Here is a 27,801-nt window from a genome sequence, read left to right on the forward strand (position 1 = left end):
TGACATCACAGAAGCTGTGTGGCCTGATAAGCAACGGCCAGGTGACGATGTGCACCTGGGTGAATGGGAGAAGGACAGTAACGGGGAGTCTTCCTCGGCATTCTTTCTGCGAGTCCTGCCCGCCGTTATCCGACAGCCGGCGACGAGGACTCACGACCGCCCACGCCTTGGGCTGGACAGCCGCGCGGCGCCACTGTCATTCCGGCAGGGGCCGCTGTCCGGCCACAGTGGCCGCGCCGGGCCGCGCTCTGATTGGCTGGAGGCTGTGGCCCGCGCCCATTCCCGCCCTCCAGGCCTGTTAAGTGCAGTCTCTCGCCAGCTCCCGCCCCAGTCTGCGGGCCTCCGGAGTAGCGGTGCGGCGGGAGCGGCACAGCAGAGGGGACAAGACCAGGGTAGGAGGGAACTGGCCGGCTGGGAGAGACCCGTACATCATCAAGATGCTGTCCTGGCGGCTGCAAACGGGCTCCGAGAAGGCCGAGCTGCAGGAGCTCAACGCCCGACTGTACGACTACGTGGGCCGGGTACGGGAGCTGGAGCGCGAAAACCTGCTCCTGGAGGAGGAGCTGCGTGGCCGGCATGGGTACGAGGGCCTGTGGGCCGAGGCGCAAGCCCGCTTCGCCAAGGAGGCGCGCAGCCTGCGGCAGCAGCTAGACGAACTGAGCTGGGCCACAGCGCTGGCCGAGGGCGAGCGCGACGCGCTGCGGCGCGAGCTGCGGGACCTGCAGCTGCTGGGCGGGGAGGCACGCGCAGCCCGCGGCCGCCTGAACGCCGAGCTGGACGCGCAGCGGCGGGAGCTGCAGGAGGAGTTGGGCGCGCGCGCCGCCCTCGAGGCGTTGCTGGGCCGGCTTCAGGCCGAGCGCCGCGGCCTAGACGAGGCCCACGAACGCGACGTGCGGGAGCTGCGCGCGCGCGCCGCCGGCCTGACCCTGCGCTACCGCGCCCGCGCCCCCGCGCCCCCGCCGCGCATGCGGGAGGTCCACAACGGCTACGCGCTGCTTGTGGCCGAGTCGTGGCGGGAGACCGTGCAGCTGTACGAGGACGAGGTGCGCGAGCTGGAGGAGGCGCTGCGGCGCGGCCAGGATAGCCGGCGCGAGGCCGAGGAGGAGACGCGGCTGTGCGCGCAGGAGGCGGAGGCGCTGCGGCGTGAGGTGCTCGAGTTGGAGCAGCTGCGGGCGCTGCTGGAGGATGAGCTGCTGCGGGTGCGCGAGGCGTACGAGCTGCAGGCAGAGGAGCGGCAGGTCAGTGCGCTGGGAAGCCCCCAGCCCAGGCCCGCGCGCCCTGCGGGTGGGGGCCACGGGGGAGCGGTGGAGCTCCCCGGACCACGGCTCGTTCATGCCAGGCGCGACGTCGCCCACGTGCGGGGCCGGCCCAGAGAGTGCCGGTGGGGACCCAGGCACCGAAGGGACCGCCCTGCTCTGCAGTGGGGCCTCAGGGTCCCGGCATCTCGCCACCCCTGGCCCTTCAACTCAGTGGGCGCGTGCCAAGTGGCAGGTCCCGCTGGATAGACCCGTCCCTGCCCTCCTATTTGGTTGTCAATTTCTTTGGCCCTTGGCATGACTGGGTGCATCCTGACAAATGACCCCGTCAAGCTCTAGGTTCTCTTTCAGTTTCCTGTGCTTCGAAGACCGAGGTCACTTAAAAGTCAACCAAGAAGCCCCAGAAGTGACTTCCAGAGGTGACAGCTCCTTCCTTCTCAGACAAGTCTCAGTGTTGGGAGGTTTCTAGGCAATGGCCAAGTGTTTATCGTGAGCCGTTCAGAATGGCAGCCCCGCTGGCCCTAGGGCTCCCCTGGGGAAAACTTAACTTGTTTTACAAATCGGTTTTTATTTTGCCAGGTTGATTTCCCAGTTGGAAGCAGCTGGTGGTGGCTCCCTGGGCCACTGCCTCATTTGTTCTTAGGAGGGGCAGTAATCTTAATGCAGAAAAGAGCATTAAGATCAGAGATGTTTTTCTCACAGTACAAGCTGATGTCCGATCTCTGGGTTGTGTAAAAGCTGTGGTAACGCAGGTCCCTATGGCAGGATGTTATTACAAGTACAGGTAATATAAACAGTTCCTATTTCAGAGAAGCAGAGCTCAGACTTCTGACACTGACACGGTGACACCTGTGGCTGGATTTATTGTCTGTACACCTAGCCCAGTCCCAGGGTTAGCCCTGGTCCTGCCCAGTCTGGACCAGAATTGGAAGTATTCCCAAATCCTTAAACTGTCATCTTAGGATGACAGTTTAAGACAACATTCACACAAATTCAGAAATATTTTAAAGGGAACAGTTTGTAGCTTCAAGTTAAAAATTTGTGTTGGAGTGATGATTTTGTGCCTTTTTATAAAATTAGAAGTAAAGGAAACATGGCAGTCGTGGCATAGAGGCTTGTGGTGACCTCACAGGCATCCACAAATAATCGGCAGTTATCTGTTGACTACCCCTGGTCCTTAGCACTGTACTGGGGCTTCACTCTTCAAAGAACTAGAGTCTGGATGGGAAATCATATAAAGCAATACAGTACAAAGTTGTTTGGAATTTAATCTTTTGGATCTTAGGTTTTGTTTGGTCTCTGCCTCATAATTTTCAAAAGCCTTCTGCTGGGGTTGTAGGTGGGACAAGGGCAGGGGCCGGTGAAGTATGTGCTGATTTCCGGAGCTTACTCTAGACTCCAGAGCGCTTCCCTTTGCAACGATGGTGGCCAGGGATGCCAGTTCCATGGGGCCCCATGCTCTGTGTTGAGTGAAAGTTAAAGAGTGTCTTTAATGTAAGCTTTCACAGAGCTTTTAACCAAAGAGAAGCGCCTGCCAAACTCACTGCCCACTGAACCCCTTTGTAGGGAACCCCTGCTACCACCTCAAGGGTCCCTGCTGTGCAAGCAGGTTTGGAAAAGGCTTCTTTGAGGCGTGTTTTGTGGGCTAAATCCCCACCATTCGTTTGCAGTCATAGCTCACTTGGCTCATTTTGGACCTGGAAGCTCTGGTTTCAGTGTTCTTTTTTAGCAGCAGAACCCTTTCCCCCCCAGTTAACTCTTAAGTGCACCGCCAGATATGAAACAGATAAAAGCAGAGTTCCTCTGATTCCAGGACAGGTGGGGACCTGAAGTGCCATACAAAATCACCTTATTTGACACAGGGACTCCAGGGCCTTTTCCTGGGGTCACACCTGCCCCAGAACTAGGATCCCACCCTCCTGTCCAGTGATATCTCTCCTATTGGAATTTGCTTCTTTCCCCTAAAAGTAAAGAGTAAGGAAAATGTCTATAAGGACTTGGGTATTTTTCAGTTCCAATTTGTAGCTGTTTCATTATACTGAATGTTTCCTTATCCATAGCCTGAATCTTTCACCAGTTATCTTAAAGCACCCATATTTCAAGTTGCATTCCAAAAGACTCACTACCAAGCGTTAGTATTTTTTTTTAAGAAGTGTAAAAATACTAGCTATTTTGTTAAAGAATAAATATTGATGATTTAACCCCAAGCCTCTGATGTTTTCAAATTCTATAGAAGCTTAGCCTGGGGAGACTGAAAATATCATAAAACCTGATTTAACTAATTTACTGTAATAAAAGTTTCATTACTAAGAGTTAGCCTTTATCAAGAGCTTTTTGTGTGGCAGGTACCAGAGGTACCGAGCCCATCACATGTGTATTCACTCTCAGTCCTCACATCAGTCTTAGGAGGTGGGTACTAATATTTACCCCATCTTACAGATGATGAAACTGAGGTCCATAGGTTACCTAGTTAGTAAGTAGCTAAGCCTGGGTTTGATTCATGCTGCATTGCCTGAGCAACTAACCACTGGGCAATATCCCCTCTCTTCTATCTGTTCTATTAAAGATGAACTTTAAACCAGTATTCAGTTTGCTTTCATAGAACAATGATCAGTGTTCTTCCTAAGGGATAGCACAGAGGTGCCTGTTAATCTACAGTCCTAAAATGCTTTCAGACCCAGCTGGCTGTTGTCAGAATACTTTTAGTGTTAAGTCTTTCATTTACATTTTTTTTTTGCGGTATGCGGGCCTCTCACTGTTGTGGCCTCTCCTGCCGCGGAGCACAGGCTCCGGACGCGCAGACTCAGCGGCCACGGCTCACGGGCCCAGCTGCTCCGCGGCATAAGGGATCTTCCCGGACCGGGGCACGCACCCATGTCCCCTGCATCGGCAGGCGGACTCTCAACCACTGCGCCACCAGGGAAGCCCTCATTTACTTTTTAACGTGTGCCATATGGTTTTAATGGGAACCCCTTTCCCTCATCTGGAGGCAGGAGCACCCACATAGTGCCCAGGCTCTGGGCTGGCACTGCAGCTTGAGGGGGAAAGATGCTCACTGGGACTCTCTTTCTGGGAAAACTGGGCCTTCCCAGATGGCCTACATGCCTTAGACCTCTCTGGGAGGCCCCTCACCTCAGATTTGCCAGAGAAGTTTGCTGAACTGACATCCAAGTTCCCAGCATTTTATATGTAGTTCAGATCACTTGAAGCCTAATTAATATACCCTGTCTCCCAGTCTGCAGAAAGGGACTTCAGACAAAACTGTAAGATGTTTGTGATTTACACCAGCCTTGGCCCATAAACGTTGAGATTTTGGCTTGTGAAAGTGCACTCTTAGCCTCGAGGCTGCCTGTGGCCAGCTTCCACGCTCCCAAGACATGACTGAATGAGAACTTTCTTTCGACTGGAATGGAGCTGGCTTAGCTGCCCTACCTGGGTCTGAATTGTGGCTCTGCCACTGTTTGTGTCTCCGTTTCCCACCTGTGAACTAGGGGTAATGAAAATGGCCCACAGGGTGCATCCCCATTCAGTTCATTCATTGAGTACTTGGTGTGCCAAGTTTGCCTCTTAAGTGCTGGGGGTACAGCAGGGAGCATAATGGAAACAAAACAGAAAGTCCTTGACTGCACAGGTCTGGAGGTGGAAACAGTTCAGTGTTCAGGAGCGGGCGTGGCTGGGGCGAGGGGGCGAAGATGGCCTCTACAGGACCTGGACTTCGGCTCTGAGCACGTGGGAAGTCGCTGGAGGGCTCTGTGCAGAAGTGGGTGGTGACCCGAGTCTTCATGGGATCTCCCTGGCTGCTGTGATATACATAGACTGTGTGGGGCACCTGTTGGGAGTAGGGAGACCTCTTTAGGAGACACTTGCCACCATCAAGGTAGTAGGTGCTAGAGGCTTGGGCCAGGGACAGCAGCGAAGGGCAGAGGCAGGAATCTACCCTGAAGTTGAAGCCCACGGGGTTTGTGGATGGATTGGATGTGGTGGGAGAGAGGGAGAAATCAAGTCCGCTCCAGGGCCTGGGGCCTGAGCAGCTGGAGGAAGGGGTTTGGTGCAGGAAGGCAGGCTTGGGTGGGAGAGCAGATTTCAGTTTGAAATGCCTCTGAGATACCCACCTGGTCTTGTAACATAAAATGATGGGTCTGGAGTTCACGGTGTTGTATGGGCCAGAGCTATAAACACTTAGTTAGCATCCAGTCAATGCTTGTTATTAACACATCTAGTTTTTGCATCTAAATGAGGTTATCACAGAATTTAAATTCCCTCGAGCTCTCTAATGTTCAGGATTCTCAGTGCATGACCGTGACACTTGCAAGCTCTTCCTGTTGTGTCTGGGTGACTTGCTCAGCAAGGAGCTGCTCAAGTTTGGTTAAGAGAAAGTGAATTCTTTGGACAATGAGGGCAGCAGGCTTTCCCTGGTGTAGCCTACATTTCATCATCAGTTGTGATGCTGCCCAAATGTTCTCTAAATAGCAACTAGAAAGGTGACCTTTCTCCCCAGCTCTAACGTTTGGCAAAACTGCTCCTGCTTGGGTTAGATTTAGCTGCTGTGTCTCAGGCTCCAGTGCCTTGGCTTGGCCCACGGTTTGAAAACTTCTGGAGAAGTGGAGGCCAAGTCTGAAGCTTTATTCAACCAGCAGGATCGGTTACAATTTCTGTGAAGACTGTTGGGAGCCAATAATTCTTACATTCCTGCTTCCAGAAGTCAACGAATTTTCCTTTGACCGTTTAGGAAGAGTTGACTCACGTGGGAATGTGGTTGGAACTGCACTTATTTTAACTTAAACAGTTTGATTTTCCTCCTCTTATTTTGCGGGGTGCAGAAATGTTCTGCACCCCCAGGAGGGAGAGAATCTTCGTGTTACCTCCTTGGCATGGCTGGGAGATCTTGACCTGCTTAGGAGGCTTGTAGTTAGAGAACTGAATGGGTTTGATTTTTTTTTTCTGAGCATTTTAACAGCAATCAAACTTTTTTGTGAAGAAGGCATTACTACACATTGTCAACTTTTCATATTTAGGTAGAATTTCCTGTAGTAGGAAGGAGTCATATGTTTACAGAACATTTTATACTGTAACCTTGTACCTGAGTTTATACTCCCTCTAAAATGGGGGAACATAGGCTTTTAACACTGAGACTTAACTATAGAATGTGTGAATGTTGTGACTAGATTCTGGCAACTGTCACTTAAATCAAGACTGGCCAATGGTCTGCTTTGATGAACCTCTTTATCTATTTATAATGCCAGTTTTGGAGGGTGTTTACACTTACCCACCCTGGGATACTAGCTAGCGGTTTTTAAATTTACTCCTTTGCTTTAAAAGCTAAGTGGCTTCAGTTTTTGTTTTTAGCATACTTTATATAGACAAAAATAACCTAACAACAATTATTAGCTTAGATATATAGAACTGCTATGAGAAGCAGAATTATTTACATGCTGATCATTCATGCATCTTTTTAGATGGTAAATCCAGTGTGGGATCTTAGTTACAGTCATTCCTTAGTTTCATAAACATTACCTATTTACTTTGGGCCGCCAGCATATTGCCAGGTGCCTTTGGTGGAGGGATTACATGAGAAATGAAAATAGATTCCTTCTCCCGTTGTCTTATAATTTTTAAATTCCACAAAGATGAATGTCTAAAAATGTATCCTGTTAATTGTATTCAGAAATAATGCTACGTTCCATTGCAAACCAAAAGTTAAAGTATATGGACTTATTCAAAGTTTAAATATTTGTTCAGTTAATTATTCCCCAGCATAACTATAAAATGTTATATAAAACTGTAATGCAGAGTAGGGCAAAACTGTAAAATGGTACAAATGAAACCATTGTGTTTATTAAATATATTGTCGATTGAAAATAGTACATTTTGGGGACTTCCCTGGTGGTGCGGTGGTTAAGAATCTGCCTGCCAATGCAGGGGACATGGGTTCAATCCCTGGTCTGGTAAGATCCCACATTGCCACAGAGCAACTAGGCCTGTCTGCCACAACTACTGAGGCTGTGCTCTAGAGCCTGTGAGCCATAACTGATGAGCCCTTGTGCCACAACTACTAAAGCCTGCATGCCTAGAGCCTGTGTTCTGCAACAAGAGAAGCCACCGCAATGAGAAACATGCCCACCACGACGAAAGAGTAGTCCCTGCTCACTGCAACTAGAGAAAGCCCGTTTGCAGCAACAAAGACCCAACGCAGTCAAAAATAAATAAATAGATAAAAACATTTATTAAAAAAAAAAAGAAAACAGTACATTTTGAGGAGGGTAATATTATATTGATCATTTCATTTTACATCTAGTTCACCGGTTGCGTGCTGTGTGACTTGCATGTGAAGGGCATTTTTCTAGAGGCAGGGGCTGGGGGGATGCATGAGGCAGTGATAGACTGTGCCTTGCAGTGTCTCCCAGCCAGGGCGGGGGACGTGGACAGATGCAATTAACCAGGAGGGAGTGGAACTGCTATGGGGGCAATGTGAACACGTGCCCAGGGAGCACTTATTAAACTACACGAGAACAATCATAAAAGTTTATATCCAGGTCTGGCCTTTGACATTTATGCCCAGAATATATTCTTGTCACATTAATATAACTTTTCTTCCCAGATGATTTTAAAGTGGCTTTTCTAGGTGAAACAAAGAACTCTGTATCATGAGTATGGGGGAAATTCTGTTTCAGATCTGAGTAACTTCTGTTTTAAATATAGTAAAACCCCTGCTTTCTAGCCTTATTTATTCATTTATTTTAAACTTCTCTTTATTTTTTTATTTTAAACAGATTTATTTATTATTTATTTATTTTTTAAATTTATTTTTGGCTGCGTTGGGTCTTAGTTGCGGGATGTGGGATCTTCGTTGAGGCACGCGGGATCTTTCGTTGGGGCATGCGGGCTTATCTCTAGTTGTGGTGTGCGTATTTTCTCTCTGTAGTTGTGGCACGCAGACTCCAGGGCGTGTGGGCTCTGTAGTTGTGGTACGCGGGTTCCAGAGTGCGTGGCCTCTGTGGTTTGTGGCATGAAAGCTCTCTAGTTGAGACTCGCGAGCTCAGTAGTTGTGGTGCATGGGCTTAGTTGCCCCATGGCATGTGGGATCTTAGTTCCCTGACCAGGGATAGAACACGCATCCCCTGCATTGTAAGGTGGATTCTTTACCTCTGGACCACCAGAGAAGTCCCTAGTCTTGGCTTATTTTAAATAGCATCTTACTTCACTAGTTTCATGTATTGACTTCCCTAAGCTGACTGATGTCTGAGCTGTAGAGATGCTTTACAAGCATTCATTATTATTAGGGAGAATGAACAGAGAAGCCTGTGTCCTAGCCACATCTTCCTTATGCGCTGATTTAAAAAAAAAAGAAACCTTCCAGGTGGGAGAAATATAGTATTTAAAAATCATCCTTGGGACTTCCCTGGTGGTGCAGTGGTTAAGAATATGCCTGCCAATGCAGGGGACATGGGTTCGAGCCCTGGTCTGGGAAGATCCCACATGCCACGGAGCAACTAGGCCCGTGTGCCACAACTACTGAGCCTGAGCTCTAGAGCCCGCGAGCCACAACTACTGAGCCCACGTGCCACAACTACTGAACCCCACACACTGAGAGCCCTTGCTCTGCGACAAGAGAAGCCACCACAATGAGAAGCTCACGCACGGCAACGAAGAGTAGCCCCCGCTCACCGCAACTAGAGAAAGCCTGCGTGCAGCAACAAAGACCCAACACAGCCAAAAATAAAAAAAATTATTTAAAAAATAAATAAAAATCATCCTTGCGATGACTGCATTTTTACTAAACTTGGAGGTTTTTCATCTCTTTTTGTGTCCTGAGCTCTTGGTACCTTAAGTTCAACCCAGCAAAGCTTCAGTCCTCTGATCCCAAAACCTTCTGTTCTCCTTAGAGAGAGATCGCCTGCCTGGAGGATGAGAAGGCAGCCCTTACCTTGGCCATGGCTGACCGGCTACGGGACTATCAGGAGCTCGTGCAGGTGAAGACTGGCCTCAGTCTGGAGGTGGCAACCTATAGGTAAGGATGCTGCGCTGAGTCCACCAAGCTGGAGCTGGCAGTGTGAAAGTCCCTGCAGCCTCCGTGGAGTGGCTGTGGCTTTGTGTTACTGAGCACTTACTGCCTGCCAGACGCAGTGCTAAGTCCTTCGCAGCTGCTCACTGCCCATAGTCACCCTCTGGTGGTGGACACCACACATCCCTTTTGCAGGTGAGGGAAGGGGCTGGAAGCAGGGGTCCAGGCTGCTGAGGGCCTGTGCCTTACCCACCGAGCATGGCAGCCCTTGGTGGAGCCCCTGGCTGAATTGAGGGATGGTCCTAGGGCCAAGCTGGTGGGGGCCTTGCTGGGTCGCTGCTCTGGGAGCTATGCAGCCTGAGTCCTGCAGAAGGGATGCTGGTCAGGGCATGGGGGCAGGGGAGAGGAGGCACTTGCCAGCCTGTCTTTCCCAAGATCCATCTCCACAATCTTCTTGGAAATCTCATGGGATGAACAATTGCAAAATTAAATTGGTAGGGCCTTACCTCTCTGGTAGGTGTTCACAACCCTACCAGCTTAGCTTTCCTCAAGGCGTAGCTTTTTCTAGCTTTTCTCTTGGTTGCGAGCCTTTTTCAGTCATGTCAGCAGGGACAGAGTTTACTCCTGTCTGTGGCCGGGCATTTCTTTAACCCATTTAGGGATTGACTTGGCCGTCTCCTAGGAGATTAGGAAGCATCAGTCCTTTTTGGGAAGTGAGTGATTGATTTCACTGTGTGCCTTCCTGAAGTCCAAGTTTGCGTGGGGAAAATGCGGAGCCCAGCCCAGGGGCCTGCATATGCCCGGTGCTGCCCAGCTCCAGACCCCAGCCTCTGTGGTTAGAACTGCTGCCGCCCCCCTGCCCTCCAGTGCTTAGGATTGAGTCTGGGAGATGCCCGCAGGTCTAAAAGACAAAGGCGGTAGAATATGACCTGTTTCTTTGTATCAGCCAAAAGCCTAGCATTTTTTATCACTGATAAGTGTCCTGAAGGTAAACCCTTGTCACGTCTTACGTGATTCTTTCAGTACTTTGTGCTGCTGCCCAAATTCTGAGGCCAGGTGTGAAAATTCCTCTTCACAAGTGCCCATTTGATCTTTACAAACCTCGACCTTCCATCTCTGGGAAGTTGACCTTCTTCCCACACCCTGCCTCTCTGAGGGCGGCAGGGACAGTCAGCTCCGTGGGGACCACGTTCCAGGGTCCTGTGCAGTGTGACTGCTCACCAGCCCTGTCCAGAGGTGGCCAGTGCTGCGGCAGGCATTGCTTCGCCCGCCATGGCTGAGGTTGTGTTTCCCCGAAGTTTCGGGCCACTCCTCTAGCACTGCTCAGACAGACACGTGAGATGTGTGAGCCACTGCTCACACACCGCACATGGAAGAGAAGGGCTGTGGCTCTGGAAAGCTGAAAGCACATCGCAGCACGGCTGGACTCTGGGGGCTGTGCTGAGGCCAGGTCTCAAGTATCATGAGCCCTTCCAAACCCAGATATTTAGTCCTTTCCGGTAACCTTAAAGAAGAAACGTTAAGGTAATAATAAAATGGTGCAACTCATAATTTATAGGGATAGACTTACAGTTTATACATAAATATATAATTTAACAAAATAATAAAATTAAAACAAAGCAAACCTCAGAGTCTAGGACTGGTGGATTTCACCAAACCTAAGTGGGCCAGTTGGTGGCCAGGGAGACCGTGGCGCCTGACCTGGCAGGTGAATGTGAGAATGAGCCCTTTGCTCCCACATTGCAGGTGATGATGGGCAGAAGCTGTGGGGCTGGACTGGCGCTGAGGATGCTGAGAGAAGGGGGAAGTGTGGGAGAAGACAGGCTGGCACAGTTGTGCTCGCTCTTGTCTGCCTGTCTCCAGTGGTGTCATGTGGGGCTGGAGATGCTTATCTGCTTGATATGTCATCTCGAGGTTTTTCCTGGCGTGTGAGTGCTTGTTATACGAGGGGCTGAGGGATGAAAGGGGAGATTCTCGGAAACAGGACAGGGCGTGGTTCTCAGCTGCATCTGCACGTGGGCATCACCGGGAGAAGCTGATGAGGCATCGGCTCCTGGACCCAGTTTAGATATTCCCATTAGATTGGCACAGGGTGGGCCCAGGCATGGTAGTGCTAAAGCTCCGAGGATGATTGTCAGATGCATCCAGGGAAGAGAAACACTGGTCCAGGGCCTTGCTCACAGGGGCCTGCAGACCCATAGTGTCAGCATCACTAGGCATCTCAAACTTGTGGGAAACCTTGGGCCCACCCCAGACCTGCTGATCAAAGTTGCCTTGTCACAAGATCCCAGGTGATTTGTGTGCACACTACTGTTTGCAGAGCAGCCCACAGGCATCCAGAAAGCTCTAAGCCTGTCTCACAGCACCTAGAGGACAAGACAGAGGATAGGCAGGCTGAGTGGGGTGCTGGTGCTGCGGGGGGCTGATGGAGTGTGCAGAGCAGGCTTCCTGGAAGAGGCAGTGCCAAGTCTTGCAGGAAGGGCAGCCAGGAAGAGACCATGTGGGAAGGGCTTTCCAGGCAGAGGGGGCAGCCCGAGGGAGGATCTGGGGACTGACCTGGCGTGGCATCTGTGGCAATGCCGAGGATTCGGGTGTCCCTGGGTAGCTTGGTTTTGGGGGCTGTCATTGAGGGCCATGTATGTTGGGTGGCTGAGAGACACACCCGTGAAGCCGTGGTTTGTGAGCTGGGTGGGGTCTGTGCTCTCAGGCTGCTCTGGAGATGCTCGGCACGCAGGGTGTGGTGCCTGCTCAGAGGGGCTCAGAAGCGTGCAGCCGTGTGCTGAGGATCGTGTGCTGTGGATAAGGCTGCGCGGACCGAGGCAGCCTCCTACACCATAGGAGACAAGGCTTGTCCCCCAAGACACACAAGTGCAGGTTTTCTGGAATCAGAAGGGAGTTGTGAGAATCAGAGAAGTTTTCTAGAGGGAGATGAGATTGATCTGGGTCTTGAAGGATGGCAGAGATTTGAACAGACATAGAAGAGGGGGGAGGTGGGAAGTGGGGGGTGGCATGGGAGGAGGGAGGGAGAAGTATGGTTAGGTGAAAAGTCAAACAAGATGTTAAAATAACAGTATCCAGGGAAATACTGTACATGGTTTACTGCCAATGAACAGAGTTTGATAAAGATGGTTTAGGAGAAGGAATGGAGAGCTTCAGGCCGAGGTAATTAAGAGAGATTTTCAAGGGATGTGGGATTTGAGTTGGGCCTTGAAGGGGCAGGGAAAGTGGGGAATAGGAATTGGACTGGCAGAAAGGTGTCAGAAAGGAGCTCCAGGTGCACAAGTCAGGATAAAAATAAGTGGAGGAAGGAGAATGCAAGATGAATCAGCAGAGGCCTGGAAGGAGGCAGATTGCAGGGGCCTCCATTGCCAGGCCACTGAGATGGGGCGGTCCCAGGGCCAAAGCCGAGGAGAGGGGAGCCAGCTGCTGCAGGTGGAGTGCAGGAGGGTCTGGGCCTGGAGTGGAATGGGTATGTGTGTCTGTGGGTGGGGGCAGAGGCCTCGGGAGGTGCATGTGGTGGTCGGAGATTCGGGACCTGACATAGGTAGGTACCCGAGGGAGCCTCTGCTCAGGGCTGGTGGGGGCAGTGATGGAGGGGCCGGGAGCAGGAGGTTTCTGGGTAGGAACGTGGGCAGATGTGCTGCTGGGCACACACTCTTGTAAACTAGATCACCCTACAGTGAGCCCTTTCCACAAAGCAGGTGGAGAGGGCTCAGTGGGCTTATTCAGACTTAGTGTATAATCTGAAGATGGTGAAACTGACAGTATTCAGAACCCACCATGTCCCAAACCCCTCCACTGCTGACATAAAGATCAGGCCCAAAAGCTATCGATTGAGAACTTGCAGAAACACAGTTAAAAAATAAATAGAGCACTCCTGCCCCCATCCCCCACCCCCCAAAAAAAGAGAACAGAACACAATCATCAGGAGTAAGCTGTTAGAAAATATACTGGAAAAAAAAAGATAGTCAAAATTGAAACAAAAAAATGCAAAAATAACCCAGGAATAAACTGAGTCCAGAAACCACAAAACTGAGGGTAAGAAGGGGCCCATCCTGGATTTCTTATCTGGGGGACAGATGACGAAATCTCCATCAAAATTTAAAAAGAGGCTTTTTTTTTTTATGTTTTGGGGGTGGAGAATATAACAATTCTGAGTTTTACCTGGAAAAATGGAAAGCAGGGCCAAAGGATTTCTCAGACAGAAAACACTAAAGGGAGTCTTGCCTGGCCAGATACGAAAATGTAGTGCAAAGGTTTCCTGCCTGGGGACTTTATGGCAAAGTCCTTTTAAAAGGTTAGTTTCTTTGTATGTCTGTGCTGGGGGAGGACGTGCAGAGCCCCCCTTCCCTCTTTCTGATGGCAGTGGGCAGACGTGGCGGGTTTTAACTGAGAATATTCAGTCTCTAGGTTTAGACTGCTAATGAAGCAGTACAGATAACGCTTAACATTGCTAATTTCATCATTTTAATGATGTTTCTGGTTGCTCCATTGTTTTAAGATCACCTGTACCTTTTTATGTGTCTCTTCAAAGGAGAACATTTCTTGGGAAGTTCTCAAGTTATTGGAGAAATACATTTTTTAAAAATTAATTAATTTATTTTTGGCTACATTGGGTCTTCGTTGCTGCGCGCAGGCTTTCTCTAGTTGTGGCAGGTGGGGGCTACTCTTCGTTGCAGTGCGCGGGCTTCTCATTGCAGTGGCTTCTCTTGTTTTGAAGCACGGGCTCTAGGCGTGTGGGCTTCAGTAGTTGTGGCTCGCAGGCTGTAGAGCGCAGGCTCAGTAGTTGTGGCGCACGGGCTTAGTTGCTCCGCGGCATGTGGGATCTTCCCGGACCAGGGCTGGAACCCGTGTCCCCTGCATTGGCAGGTGGATTCTTAACCACTGCACCAGCAGGGAAGTCCCCATTTTGTTTTTTTTAAAGTTGAATCCTATTTTTGGGAAAACCTATAGAAATATGTTAACACTGAGACTTACCTGGTTATTAGGTGAAAAATTTGAAGTTAATAAAATCTTGTAGTTTTAAGGATAGAAAATTAGGATCAACGGATACATTTGGTTGTTAGCCTTACCCACATCATTGCGTAAATGAATTAGCCCTCAGTTAACCATGACTTTAGGTAATCCAGAATCTCTTCCCTTCTTGAACTGCTTTGGTTAATGGAAAATCACCTTTCTTCTGAGGTCAATAGATGATGATGTAGGTGATGATGATGATGGCTGATATTTATCGAGCACATATTCTGTAACAGCCATTGTTGCAAGAACTTTCCAATCACTTTATTAATTACCACCGCAAACCTGTGAGTGCTCCCTGTTTCAGAAATGGGGAAACTGAGCCACAGAGGGTTTGAGCGGCTTGCCCAAGGTCATAGGACTAGGAAGTGGCAGGATTTGAATCCAGGCAACCTGATTCTGGAGGTTTCTCTGTTAACCACTCCCTGTGCTTCCTCTTTCTGCTTTATTAGTAATCTTATTCTTTATGTCAGTCTTTTTTTTTCTGTCTCTGGAATTGACAAATGGGCTTTCCTTATGTGATTTCATCCTGAGCACAGAGGAAATGACCAGAGGCTGCCTGGCACCACTGCCTCCTTGTTGTCTTTCATATGCCTGTGCTTAGGACAGACCCTTTCCAAACCAGATGGTGATGCTGGTCCTGTGGATGGACTTCTGCCCCTCTCTCCTTCCTTCCCACTCCAGTCCCCAGTCTAGAGTGACAGGCGGTCGGTCCCCTGTCCTCTCTGGAGCTGGGGCCCAGAGAAGCTCCTTCTCCCAGCCCCTCCCCCTTTTCCTCCAAGAGCCTGCATTTTGCCAGGAAGCACCACGTGAAACATCTCTCCACCCAGGACCAGGCAGACTCCCCCACTGGCGTTGCTTCTGGAAACATCCTCCGACTTTGCCTCCTCCCTGGCGCTTGTCCCTGTTTCTGGTGGGCGTGCAGGGCGGCCGCCTTGTGCCCACTGTGTGGAGCCGCAGCAGATGTGCCCTGAGCTGCTGTCAGGATGATCTATCCCAGACGGGAGCCCTGCTGCTGGCTGGCCCGTGGGTGGTCTGTTAGGGCCTGGCACCCAGCCAGGGGCCGCATTAGAGCTCCCTTCCAACCTGTGGGCTTGTCTCGGCGGCCTTAATGAGGCCAGGGACCTGGTTTTCCAGCACATGTCTGCTTGTTTTCCTGCTTTTCGAGAGGCTGCCAACCCGTGGGCCTGTGTGAGATGTTCACTTATAGCCCGTGATTCAGGCGGTTGGCATTTCTCACTGGCACGGTGGGTCCCAGGCAGTTCTCTTCTACTGCTCCCCAAATCCCCAGAGACTGCTTGACCTGCTCCTTCAAGTTGTACGAGTCTGTTCCTTAAAAACCTTCCTTTGAGAGCTTTTGAGGGAATTGACCCTTTTTGGCCTTGCCCCAGGCGCTTTGTTTATGCCTCTGCCACCTAGTCTTGTGAGCTGTGCTGGTGGAGACTGGTTGTTGTGTGTCATTGCGGGGGTGGGGGTGGAGGGTTCGTAAAGGCATGGATTCAGGGACCAGTGTCCCAGCATGCCTGTGAGGCCCTTTGCTGGGCGCCCAGGTCGAGAAGGTGGCTCCTGCCTGTTGGATCAGCCGTTGGGAGGAGGAGTCACTGTGGACCTGAGTGCTTCCCTAGTGGGAGCTGCTGCTCTTCCCTGTAGGGACATTTCGATTGAAATCATCAAGAGATGTTGGATCTGCTTTCATTAATATGGTCTGGAGGGTCTGTCTGCAGGATTTGTTCTAAAATGTATGTGAAATGGCACCATCTCTGGCCCCGCAGGGAGGCCCAGGCAGCCTGCAGGGCGGCTGAGTGCCCAGGCCTGGGCTCCCTTTCTCTCGCTGAGGAGTGCAGGCCTGCACTCCAGTCTGCTCACCTGTAGGGCCAGGATGCCCATCGTCAGCCCAGTGTGGGGTTGCCAGGAGGACTTGGTGAGATAGAGGGGAGGGTTAGAGCCTGCTTGGTGCTCAGTCTTAGGGTTGGTGAAGGCCTGGGGCACAGGAGCATTAGTGCTGTGTCACCCCTCGGGGTCTGGTGCCCCCTCCTGACTCAGGGTCCTGAACTCGGTAAAAGTTTGGTGGTGGTTTGGATTTTCCCTGAAAGAGAAGCAAAACCATTCCCCTTTGAGGGGAGAGGGAAGAAATTTTTCCCCCAAGGGGATCTTCTTTATCCTGACCCCCCGCCGCCACCTCCCCAGTCATCAGTTCTCTGCTGACCTGGATGCCCTGCAAGCACTTTCTGTCCTGCCTTGGGCAGCTAGCATGGGAGCCCTGTGGTACCTGAGCCTTCCTCCCAAGCAGGCAGAGAGAAGATCTGAAATAGGACTTGGCTTCTCAGTAGCCCGCCGTGGACCCTTAGCTGTAGGATGCTACCTTTCCTGCTATTGTCATCCTGGGGCACAGACCCTCACAGGCTGACTTTTACCTTGAACGTGTTCCTTTTATTCTATACAGACCTCGGGATTTTCTCGGCAGTGGAAGCTATTTGTGTTCCTGGAACCGAACATGCTTGGTCATGAGGGTGTGGGATTAATGGGCTGGTGTCCTGTTTCCTGGCTCTCGCCTGGCATGGAGGGCAGGGCTCTGGACGCGGCCCCTCGGCTTCCTGCGTCCACACATGCACACTGCAGTCGCAGCTTCCAGGAGAACCCTCCTGTGCACACCTGGACTGGAATCCCTCTCATCCTTGTCTTTGCTTTTTCCTCAGGGGGGCCTCCTTGCTCTCTTCCACCTGCCCACAGGGTTCTCGCATTTGTGGGAATCACTGCATTTGAATCAGTGGAAATAGAACTTGGCCCTGGTCTGCCTGATCCGAGAGTCCCCACCGGCTCCGGCGTCCCTTCCCTCTTTGGCTGCCTGGCTCTCAGTGGTCAGATCAGCATTTCCAAGTGGACCCCGCTTCTGCTTGCCCTTTGCCATATGCAGTATATTTCTTGGAACTGACGTTAGTGACCTCACACATTGCCCTAGCAACTGAACAGCTGGTGTGCCCGCAGCAGCCCATGTCCTAGGGTCTCCAAGCAATGGACATCCCGCACTGACCCACTGCGGTGTGCTGGGGCTATGGGGCCTGACCTCTGCTCTCTCCTCAGGGCTCTGAGTCATAGACGTGAATAACAACTTAATGAAGACTCTAGAGTTTTACACTTTGGGAGCTAGACATGGCCAAAGAAACCACCTAGTCCAGTTCATTTTGCCATTTTATCAGAGGAGATAACTAGATGCCGCCTGGAATGAGACCCCTGGGGGCCATGGTGGTGGAGGGGGGTGGTCTGCAGCTCTTCCTTCTCCTCTTACGCCTGCCCTTTCCATCTCTCCTCTTTTTTCATCTCTAAGATGTCCCCATGGAACCCAGTATGAAAACTGCAGATGCAGTCTGGCTGCCTTATTTACAAACAAATGTCAGTCCTTATTCTGCCCTTAGTCAGCCCCTGACCTGTGACTCCAGAGAGACCCCAGTGGGGTAGTAGTAATTGTTTTGGGTCCCTGTAGCCCAGGGTGACCTGCCAGGCATGGGCCCTTCCTTGCTTCCCAGGGAAGCCAGACCCCCAACCTCCCTTCCTGGGCCCACATCCCTCTGTCTCTTCCTCCTCCATGCCCTGGGTTTGGAAGGGTTTTCTAGAAGGCCTTGGCTCTCCAGTCCTTCTGAAGCCCTGGCCCCCTCATTTTGTTCATTTAGCTGAGAGACGCTTTCTCCAGCCAGGTCTGCTGGTGTGGGCTTGCATCGCAGTAGTGCAGCATCTGCAGACACATGACACTGTGACAGTGTATCATTGACCAGATCGACAGCTAACAGAGGCACTTCTTGTCTTTTATTTCCTAATGAGTTTTTTTAAAATAATTTTTACAGAGCCTTACTGGAAGGAGAAAGTAATCCGGAGATACAGATCTTGATTGAGCGCATTGAAAATGTACCACAAGGTAAATATAAGGAAAGCTTATCATTTAACGTTAAGATGCTGTCTATCTGAGCAGGTTCATTCCATGGATAAAGAGTAAAGCATCATTTATCTGGAAGAGTTGGGGTTAGATAAGAGTTTTCAGATACCTGTCATTTGTCCCTCTCAAGTATCAAATAGATTTTATTTAATGGGCCATAGTTTCAATAATAATGCAAATGAAATTGTGTGGGAAAGGGCTTCATTAACTCATTTGTTCATCTAGCCAGTGTTTGAGGGTGCTTCCTACCCAGCGTGGTGAGGGAGGAGAGGGCTGATGGAAAGCTGGAAAGTGTGAAGGGTGAGAGGTGGACATGGATTTATTCATCACACCCTGTGGAGGGAACACCCTTTACAGACCAAAGACTTACAGCCTTAACCCAAACCTAGGGAGGTATTACTTTGTAGAGCAGGCAATCAACACTGGAACTCGTGACCCCACCGGCGGGAGAGGTGGGAAGGATTACACTGTTTCCACCAGCTTAGGTTTGCGTGGGCAGCTCAGGGTGGTGTGAGCGGCAGTGTCACCTAGTGCCCTGAAGTCAGCCTCTGTTCGGGCCAAAAGCTGCAGCACAAAGCCTGTATTTCCTATAGCTGAACTGACATTAGAGAGTTAATGTTCATCAGAAAGACCCGGAGAACCTGTAGGATAACTTTTTTTTTTTTAAAGTTTTCTCAGTCCTGTAAAACCTTAAAAAGCTTTCTGGCTAAGCAAGGGCGGATTACATTATGTGCAGTATGTTCTGTACACACCTTACTCTGTGTAGTTTCAGGCTCCATGAGTGTTGCCATGTTCAAAATCATGGTACATTGGGATTACATGTGTGTACTGGTTAGTGCTGTCAGGAGAATGTGATTATAACAGTCAATCTGGATAGGTAGTAGTTTTAAAAAAAAATAACCCTCCCCATCTTTATTTTCAAAAACAACATTCCTATTAGACACTTCACAGATTGACAGGTCACTGCGTTCAGAATAATTTTGGTTCCAGTCATCTGTGACTGGAAGGGATTTGGTCTTAGTGTCCAGCAAGTTTGCTTTTGAATTTGAGAGTAAGGTTGGTTGGCTGCCATGGGGGAGACCCAGGGGGCAAGAAGCCAGCTCAGCAGATGGGTGTGGGTGGGCACAAAGTGGTGCCTGCAGGGTGGATGATGCTCCTGGCCCGGCCACATTCCTGCCACCAGCTGCCACCCCTAAGAGCAGGTACCCAGGGTGGCATGTCTGCGGATGGTCCAGAGCAAAGCAGGAAGCCCCATGGACCGCCTCCCAATCCCAGGACCATGACATTAAGACAGATTGTAGTATTGGTGGTTGGTTGGCTTCCTGCTTTGGCACCTTTTCAAATGAAATGTTTGTATTAAAAAAAAAAAATGTATAAAAACAGAAGAAATCAGGAATTAAAAAAAAAAGTCAAATTCTTCAATATTTGTTGGCCCAACATGGAAATCAATGAAAAATAAGAGCATAGTAAAAGGTGGAGGGGTTATGCCATTCAGTGTTTAGTATTTATGTACTCTGTAGTAATTATGAAGCTCTTCTCTGCTAATTAGTAAAATAAAGTTATCTCAACAAAGTGGAGATGAAGGATTCCAAATTGTGAAATTTCTGCCACATAAATAGCACCCCTAACGTCTCTGGCACATGTGCCATGCTTTACGATCACACGTTTGATATATTTAAGATGCATGAATATTTTAAGATCAGTAATTGGAGAAAAGTGTTGTGTGGAAGCATTCGTAGGGCTATATTTTATTGTCATAGGTTTCTTTAAACTACCAGAAAAAAATCATTTGGGGGTTGAAAATATCTCATTTATAATGACCCTCTGGTGGTAATAGTGTATATTATGATGGGATGGGATTTGATCTGTGGTGATGCTTTTCAGATGAAAAAAGGTAATGATGACTGTCATTTTAATGCACTGTTCAATTCCTACAGAATTCAGAAACAAGCCCTATCAATATACCACCTCAGTATTACAGAGGGAAAACGAAAGAAATCTGTTTCCAAGGCAGAAAGCACATTCGGCGAGCTTCAGTCACAGCCTGGTGCCACGTTCTCAGACGGCTGTTAGAAGCGCTGCCAGAAGAGACTTCCTGGGCTCCAGATACTCTTCCTTTGTCACTGCCCGGCAGGAGAACTCTTATGAAAAAACTGCCAGCAGTCAAACCAACTTCAGACATTTCTCTCCAACCCCTGGTCTTTTAAGAAATACTGAAGCTCAAGTCAAAACATTCCCTGATAGACCAAGAACCGAAGGTATAAAGGGCCCCCCCACTAGTTTAGCCAAAGAGTCCGCCGTTGCCCAAGAGTCCTACCAAGAACGCCGGGACAATGTGGTGGCAGGTGCTCCCAAGAGCACTTGGTCGAATGAGAGGACCGTCATTTTGGGAAAGAAAATGGAAGCTAAAGCCACAAGGGAGCAGGAGAGAAACAGACCGGGAGCCATCCAAACAAAGCGAGAAGAGAAAATGTTTGATTCTAAAGAGAAGGCTTCAGAGGAGAGAAACTTAAGGTGGGAAGAACTTACAAAGTTAGATAAAGAAGCAAGACAGAGAGAAAGCCAGCAAATGAAGGAAAAGGCAAAAGAGGAGTCACTGAAGGAGAAAAGTGTGAGGGAGAGAGAGATACCGATCAGTCTAGAAGTATCCCAGGACAGCACAGCAGAGGCGGCCCCCCAAGGTCTCCAGACACCCCTAAAGAAGGATGCTGGTGATGGAACACGTAGAGGGGTGGAAACGAGAGAGGCGGGGCTCGGGCTGGGCACCAGTGACACTGCAGGCTCTCTGAAAGGTAATTCCACGACCGAAACCATAGCTGAGAACATCGTTTCCAGTATCCTGAAGCAGTTTACCCACTCTCCCGAGACAGAAGCATCTGCTGATTCTTTTCCAGACATAAAAGTCACTTACGTGGACAGGAAAGAGCTTCCCGGTGACAGGAAAACAAAGACTGAGATAGTCGTAGAGTCAAAACTGACTGAAGAGGTCGACATTTCAGATGAAGCTGGCCTGGACTACCTGTTAAGCAAGGATGCTAAGGAGGTGAAGCTGAAAGGAAAATCAGCTGAGCATTTGATCGGAGATATAATCAGTCTTGGTCTGAAGGGGAGAGAGGGGAGAGCAAAGGTCGTCAACGTGGAGATCATCGAAGAGCCCGTGAGCTATGTCAGTGGTGAGAAGGCGGATGAGTTTTCTACACCATTCGAAGTGGAGGAGGTCGATGACGTGTCTTCGGGCTCCAAGGGGCTTGTTGTTGAGGAGGAAGTTTACAGAGAAACAGATATCACGTGCTCAGGGAATGAAGGTCAAAAGACCAGGCAGCCCCAAGAGAACATAACTCACTTTGAAGAAGTGACGGAGGCAGGTGACTTGGAGGGAGAGCAGAGTTATTTGGTGTCGACTCCGGACGAATACCCTGGTGGCCATGAGAGAGATGAAGGCCCTGTGTACGGGCAGATCCACATCGAAGAGGAATCCACCATCAGGTACTCCTGGCAAGATGAAATTGTGCCAGGGTCTCGGAGAAGAATGGAGAGGGACGATGCATTGGGAGAGAAGGTTGTGAAGCCACTGGATGTTCCAGAAGCATCTCTGGAGGGGGACATGGGTTCTACTCACTGGAAAGGACAAGCGAGAAGTGGTGAATTTCATGCTGAACCCATAGTCATTGAAAAGGAAATTAAAATACCACATGAATTCCACACATCCATTAAGGGAGGCTTCAAGGAGCCCAGGCACCAGCTGGTGGAAGTGATTGAGCAACTGGAGGAGAGCCTTCCGGAGCGCATGAAGGAAGAGCTGTCCACCTTCACCAGAGAGGGTCAGGGTGGGCCCAGGGGTGGTTCCGTTGATGTAAAGAAAGTCCAGACCGCGGGTGGCGGGGCTGTGACCTTAGTGGCCGAAGTCAACCTCTCGCAGACGGTGGATGCCGATCAGTTAGACCTGGAGGAGCTGAGCAGGGATGAAGCGGGGGAGATCGAGAAGGCCGTGGAGTCGGTGGTACGAGACGGCCTGGCTAGGTGGCACAGCCCGGCCCCTGGCAGCCCAGATGGGGAGGCCAGAATGGAGGCCCCGGCTGCTAGCCGCGGCTTCAAGCGCTGGGCCACCCAGGAGCTGTACAGCCCCTCTGGTGAGGAGGCCGACGCCGGCCGGGCCTCTCCCCACACGGAGCTGGTCACTTCCCAGGGCCCCGTGTTGGCCACCGTGGAAGTCACCAGCCCAACGGGCTTTGCGCAGTCACACGTGCTGGAGGACGTCAGTCAGTCTGTGAGGCACGTTCAAATAGTGCCCCCTGGAACTTGGAGGGCTGAGCAAGTCTCACCTGAAGGATCCGCCGCCCAGGTGGTGGAGGTAAGTGGGGAAGGTGACCTGAGTTGGGCGGCAAGCTCGGCGGAAGCCAGCTTGTCTGCAAGGTATCTTACGTTGGGTCCCGATCAAAGTCAATTGTCCAAAGAAGTATTCTTCCCAGGGCCTGACTCTCCCTGTCTGGGGGCAGGGGACTCAGAAGAGCCTGGCCTGGCAGAGGTTTCCACAGATCCTGACAGATCGGGGAGGCACAGCCCATTTGGCTCCCAACAATTTCATTCTAAGAGGGAAATTACTTTTCAGGCTCCCGCTTCTGAGGCAGGGAAGGTTGGTGATTATTTTTCAGAAGAGTCAGTGGGTACCCAGACTTCTGTGAAGCACCTTCAGTTAGGCCTCAGGGAGGGGTTCAGTGAGCAGATCCAGCTCACAGCCCCCCTTTCAGACAGAATGGAGTTGGGTGTCAGAGAAGCTTCTGGGCACACAGAAGTGTGGTCAGGGAATGGCACATCCATCAGGCACATCAAGACCGTGCCTCAGAGGCATCAAGGCACCGAGCAGATGGTTCCCCCACCCTCGAAATTTAGTGACTCAGAAAGCAAAGCCCACAGAGAGGACTCGGCAGATGTGACCCAGGCCACCCATAGTTACACTGTGGGTAGGAAAATCCTGATGACTGAAAAGAGCACCTTCCAAAGGGCCGTTTTTGAATCGCCTCAGGAGGCTAGTTCAGGAGACACCTCAGGGGCGGAAGCGACATCAGATGTGAGCAGATCCTTTAGGCATATCCAGCTGGGTCCTGCAGAAACCAACACCTCTGCACACGTTGTCTTCCACGGACCCATTTCCAAAACATTTGCACTTGCTGGTTCGGTGGACTCCCCTGAGGTAGGCGAGGTCGCAGACAGTGGCAGAACACTAAGGCATGTTGCCCTGGGGCCCAAAGAAACTTCGTTTACCTTTCAGATGGACGTGAGTAACGTAGAGACGACCCCCCGCTGGACCCAAGAGGCCACAGTCCTCTTCCCCGCAGGGACAGAAGCAGAAGCTCATAGTGTGTCTGACCGTGATGCTTGGAGAGATGCCAGCAGTAGGAATGACCTGGCAGCTGGCGTGAGCTTTCAGGGCTCTGCTGGGGACAAACACCAGGCCCCCGGGGAAAAGGGCAAGGAGCAGGCCGAGTTTGATAAGATGGTGCAGCTGCAGAGGATGGTAGACCAAAGGTCGGTGATTTCGGATGAAAAGAAGGTTGCCCTCCTCTATCTAGACAATCAGGAGGAGGAGAATGAGGGACACTGGTTTTGATAAACATATTTTGTTTTAAATGCCATCTTATTGGGTAACATACCGACACACAAAGGCCTTTACTTCCTTCAGGGGAGGGAGGCTCACTCTTTATTAAAACCTCCCCCCTTTTTTACTTTCTTTAAAGAGTGCTCCAGGCAATGTCAATTTACTTGATAATCTGTAAAGATTTCAAACTAATTCATGCCTTAAAAGGCTTTGGAATTTTATTGAGTTGGAACTTTGACAAAAATATTTTTTATCTTTTTAGTCTTAAAAGTTCCTTGTTCTGGAGTTTTCTTTCTACTCTACCATTCTTGCACCAGGTCACAGAAATGCCTCACATCTGTTTGAAACTATATCTAGGTAAGATGCCTAAATGGTAATGAGATTAAAGTAATATATTTAAGAGTAAATCTTATTTGCATGTGCTAACATTAAATAGTAAACTAACATTTTAAGGGAAAAATGAATATTTTTCTCTTTCCAAAGTCTTTTCAAAAAGAAATCATAGGAAATAAGCAGATTTTAAAAAAAGCTAAATGATTTCATCTTAGGAAAAAGTTATTTGTCATAGAGTTAAATCCATTTAAAAACTTGAATGAATTGCTTTCTATGTGCAGAAACTTAAATAATATAGTATTTTATTTATGGAGAGGACAGCTCCAGCCTCCTGCAGTATATCAGATCAACACACTAGCTATGTTTGCATAAGTTCCTGGAACGCTGCACTGCGTCCAGGCAGGGACAGGGGCTGGGGCGATGATTATTGGGAATGGCTTACAGTACCAATTTTTTGCAATACTAGGTTGTTTAGTGCACAGTCTAAATATTCTTTTTTGTTATAACCTAAGTTCTGGAGTAGCCAGCTCTTACCAAGGTATACTTGAGCTTTTCTGCACTTTAGCATCTAAACATTTAATTTTACTGGTGAGAGGTAGACCCTGAAGACAGTAAAAAGAACGTTGATGTGCAGACTGTAGCTGGACTTGTGGGATGGTCATGCACAGTAAAGCTGAAAGCCCAGCTGGGCTGTGCCTCCCAAAGAAGCCCTTTCCAACCCACTGATGATGGGCTGGAGGCCTTTCTGAGCGCAAAGAGTTAGAGATGGAAAAACGGCAATCAACCTCATGGAGGTTTTTGCACTTTTGACAGAAATCATGACAGTGGCGGTGTTTTGTCCAGGGGAAACAAATAATACATTAAATAGAATAAGGTGTTTTGGGGAGGGAACTGGGTGCCTCTCCCGCTGCCCAGCCCTGAAGCACCCAGGAAGGGCCCTGGAGGAAGGCAGAGGCCCTACTCTTCTGGGCCACAGAGTGTGGCCCTGTAGATATACACCACTGGGTTTAAGATACTAGAATGGGTGTGTTCTGTTGGATTTATTTTATTTTACATAAAGGTATTGTTTTTAAAGCTTCCTTCTTTAAAGGTGTAGCCTCACATAAAGATAGTATCTCTAGGAGCACAGTATTGTAATCCAAACTAGTTTCTTTCACTTAATGTTGTCGAAACTGTACTGCCCCTAACTTTGTCATCCTCAGGTAGGACATGATGATGGGGGCCGGTAATGGAATTTGAGGGTCTTCCCTCTAGGTTTTACTGATGGCCCTCAGACCTCCACAACGCATATCTCTTGAGCTGCCAGGAATGGCTACAACAAGTAGTTTAGGGAGAGTGCGTTTTCCTAATCAAGAAGTAGAGGATCAATGCAGCACAGCTTTCAGGGTGATCTATTTTTAAAACACCGTGAAGCGGGTATAGAAAGAAAGTTGATTTGAATTACAAGTGTAAACCTTTTCTTATCTGCCAAATGCACTAGTGATTGTCAGAAACTGGTTTGGTGGTGACGGCTTTGCCAGTGAAGACTTCTTGTTTCTAATAAAAAGATGAGTTGATTTTATGTTAGTTGTAATTGGTAATGATTTGTATAAGTTATTTATTGGTGAGAATTCGGTCAAGGTGACAGCCTACTGTTTGATGGCAAGACAGACTGATGATGGCGGGGGTCTGTTATGTGTGTCTAAGTAGGCTTAGTTTAATGTCACTCTCCTAGCTTGTGACCTTGGAAATGAGGGCTAATGTGAATAGGTTTATTAAAGTCATGATTGACCTCCATTGGAAAATAAATGTCTTAGATCTTAATTTTTATTTCCATGTTGGAATGCATATCTTTAAGAAGTATCCTGACAAGAGTATTTACCAATATGGAGTCATGAGCTGTTGTTGGTTACTAGGTCTCTGGAACACCCAGGAGCAGGGTGTGCCCTTGACCCTGTGACAGGTCATGCCACAGCTCCATGTCCTTTAAAACCAGTCACTCTGGAGACAATAGTAGTCAACTGTGTGGTGGGACAGGGTAAGGACACAACCAGTCTTTTCACATTTATTTTTGTGTAGACAAAACGGTATTAATGGAATGTTTTTCACCTTCCCACTGGCTGTTTTGATATTGTTTGTTTAAAATGTATATTTAGAATGGAATCATCTGAAAAGCTGATCTTGCTAACCACCTATGAAGGGATATGTCATAAGAATGTATAAAAATAAAAATCTAAGAAAAAATCCCACATTGTTCCTAAAGAGAATGAATGTTTTCCAGTAGGTTTTTTTGTGGTTTTTATTTAAATTCTAATTAAAGCATATATGTGTTTATGTGCATGTTTTTTTATGGTGGCACAGAATCACTGGGGAGAATATATGTGAAAAGTCCCAGTTCTTTAATTCCTCACCTGAATTAGAACTCGATATTGTTAGCACAGAACTAGAAAGCATGGCAGACAGAGCATAAACCACTGGCTTGTATTTAAATAGACTGGACAGTTTGTGGTAAGAATGACATCCTGGAAGGCTAGTGACAGTAGTGTGACCAACCATCCCGTTTGGCCTTGAATGGAGGGGTCTCCTGGAACATGGGACTTTCAGTGCTAAAATGAGAACAGTCCTGAGCACACCATGATGGTTCATTACTAACCTTAAGTGCAAACCGGAATGGCTAATCATGCCCATCTCTTAGGAGCTTGAAAAAAGTGCGCTAGTTTGAGACAAAGGAGTAGATACTCTTACCTGTTTGTAGCGTTGTACAAAAACAAAATAAACCAAAACATGAATAGCTAGACTCTTCCTTTCATTTTGAAGTTAAAACATTTAATAGATGGGAGACATTTGATAGAACATTCCTAAATTCATTCTTTCTCAGGGTGGTGGCTAAATAAAAAAGTGTTTTAGTTTCTGTGATTCCAAAATACTATCCTACAAGAAATAGAGGAAGAAGTAACATCATAATTTATATTTTGTTTTTTCAAAAATCTAGCGTGGGCTCTTAGTCTGCTCAGGCTGCTATAACGGAATACCACAGGCTGGAGGCTTAAACAATGGACACTTATTTCTCACAGGTCTGGTAGCTCAAAATCCAAGACCAAGGTGCTGGTGGATTAATTCTTGGTGGGGGTCCTCTCCTGGTTTGCAGATGGCTGCCTTCATGCTGTGCCCTCACATGGTAGAAAGATCATTTCTCTTGTGTCTCTTCTTATAAGGGCACTAATCCCATTTGTGGGGCTTCACCTTCATGTACTAATTACTTCCCAGAGGCCCCAGCTTAAATACTTTCACATTGGGCTTTAGGGCTTCAGCATAGGAATTTCTGAGGTGCACAAACATTTTTGAGGCAGACTCCGTGTGATATCGTATTTAAAATGCTTTTCCACCATCCACATCAAAACCCATGTCTTCAACTAGATAGAATACTTGGTGAGTAGTGATATCTCACGCCTTCTTTGAATGGTGCCTTCATCCCACAGGCCTATCTGGGATGGGTATGAGCAGGGGTGGCCTGTATAGTCAGCTGTCACACTGTCGAGGACAAAGGACCCAGCCTCCCTCCACGCTGCCATGAAACTTTGGTTTATTTCCCCCATCAGTTCTCAAGGTGGCCAGCACAAATGGACCCAGAGTGGTTTTGGCTTTCCTACTGGGTGTTGGAGTGGGAGGGGGCCGTGCTGCATCCTGCTGC

General features: G+C 49.0%; 1 protein-coding gene across 3 annotated transcripts; it reads left to right on the top strand.

Annotated features, from left to right (window-relative positions):
- SYNM (synemin) lies at positions 1-26,471 on the top strand. 3 transcript variants are annotated; one of them, XM_079911982.1, is made up of 5 exons: positions 1-1,238; positions 9,140-9,264; positions 18,114-18,184; positions 20,140-22,553; positions 23,472-26,470. In XM_079911982.1, the coding sequence occupies exons 1-5, from the start codon at positions 438-440 to the stop codon at positions 23,808-23,810; spliced, it is 3,750 nt and encodes a 1,249-aa protein (XP_079768108.1). In that variant the 5' UTR covers positions 1-437; the 3' UTR covers positions 23,811-26,470. The 3 variants fall into 3 exon arrangements, with proteins under 3 accessions (XP_079768108.1, XP_079768106.1, XP_079768107.1); XM_079911980.1 differs by having other exon boundaries at positions 20,140-26,471; XM_079911981.1 differs by having other exon boundaries at positions 1-521; positions 20,140-26,470.
- Positions 26,472-27,801: the final 1,330 nt, after the last annotated feature.

This window comes from Stenella coeruleoalba (genome assembly GCF_951394435.1).
Source record: "Stenella coeruleoalba genome assembly, chromosome: 2".
In the NCBI taxonomy this organism is placed as follows: Eukaryota; Metazoa; Chordata; class Mammalia; order Artiodactyla; family Delphinidae; genus Stenella; species Stenella coeruleoalba.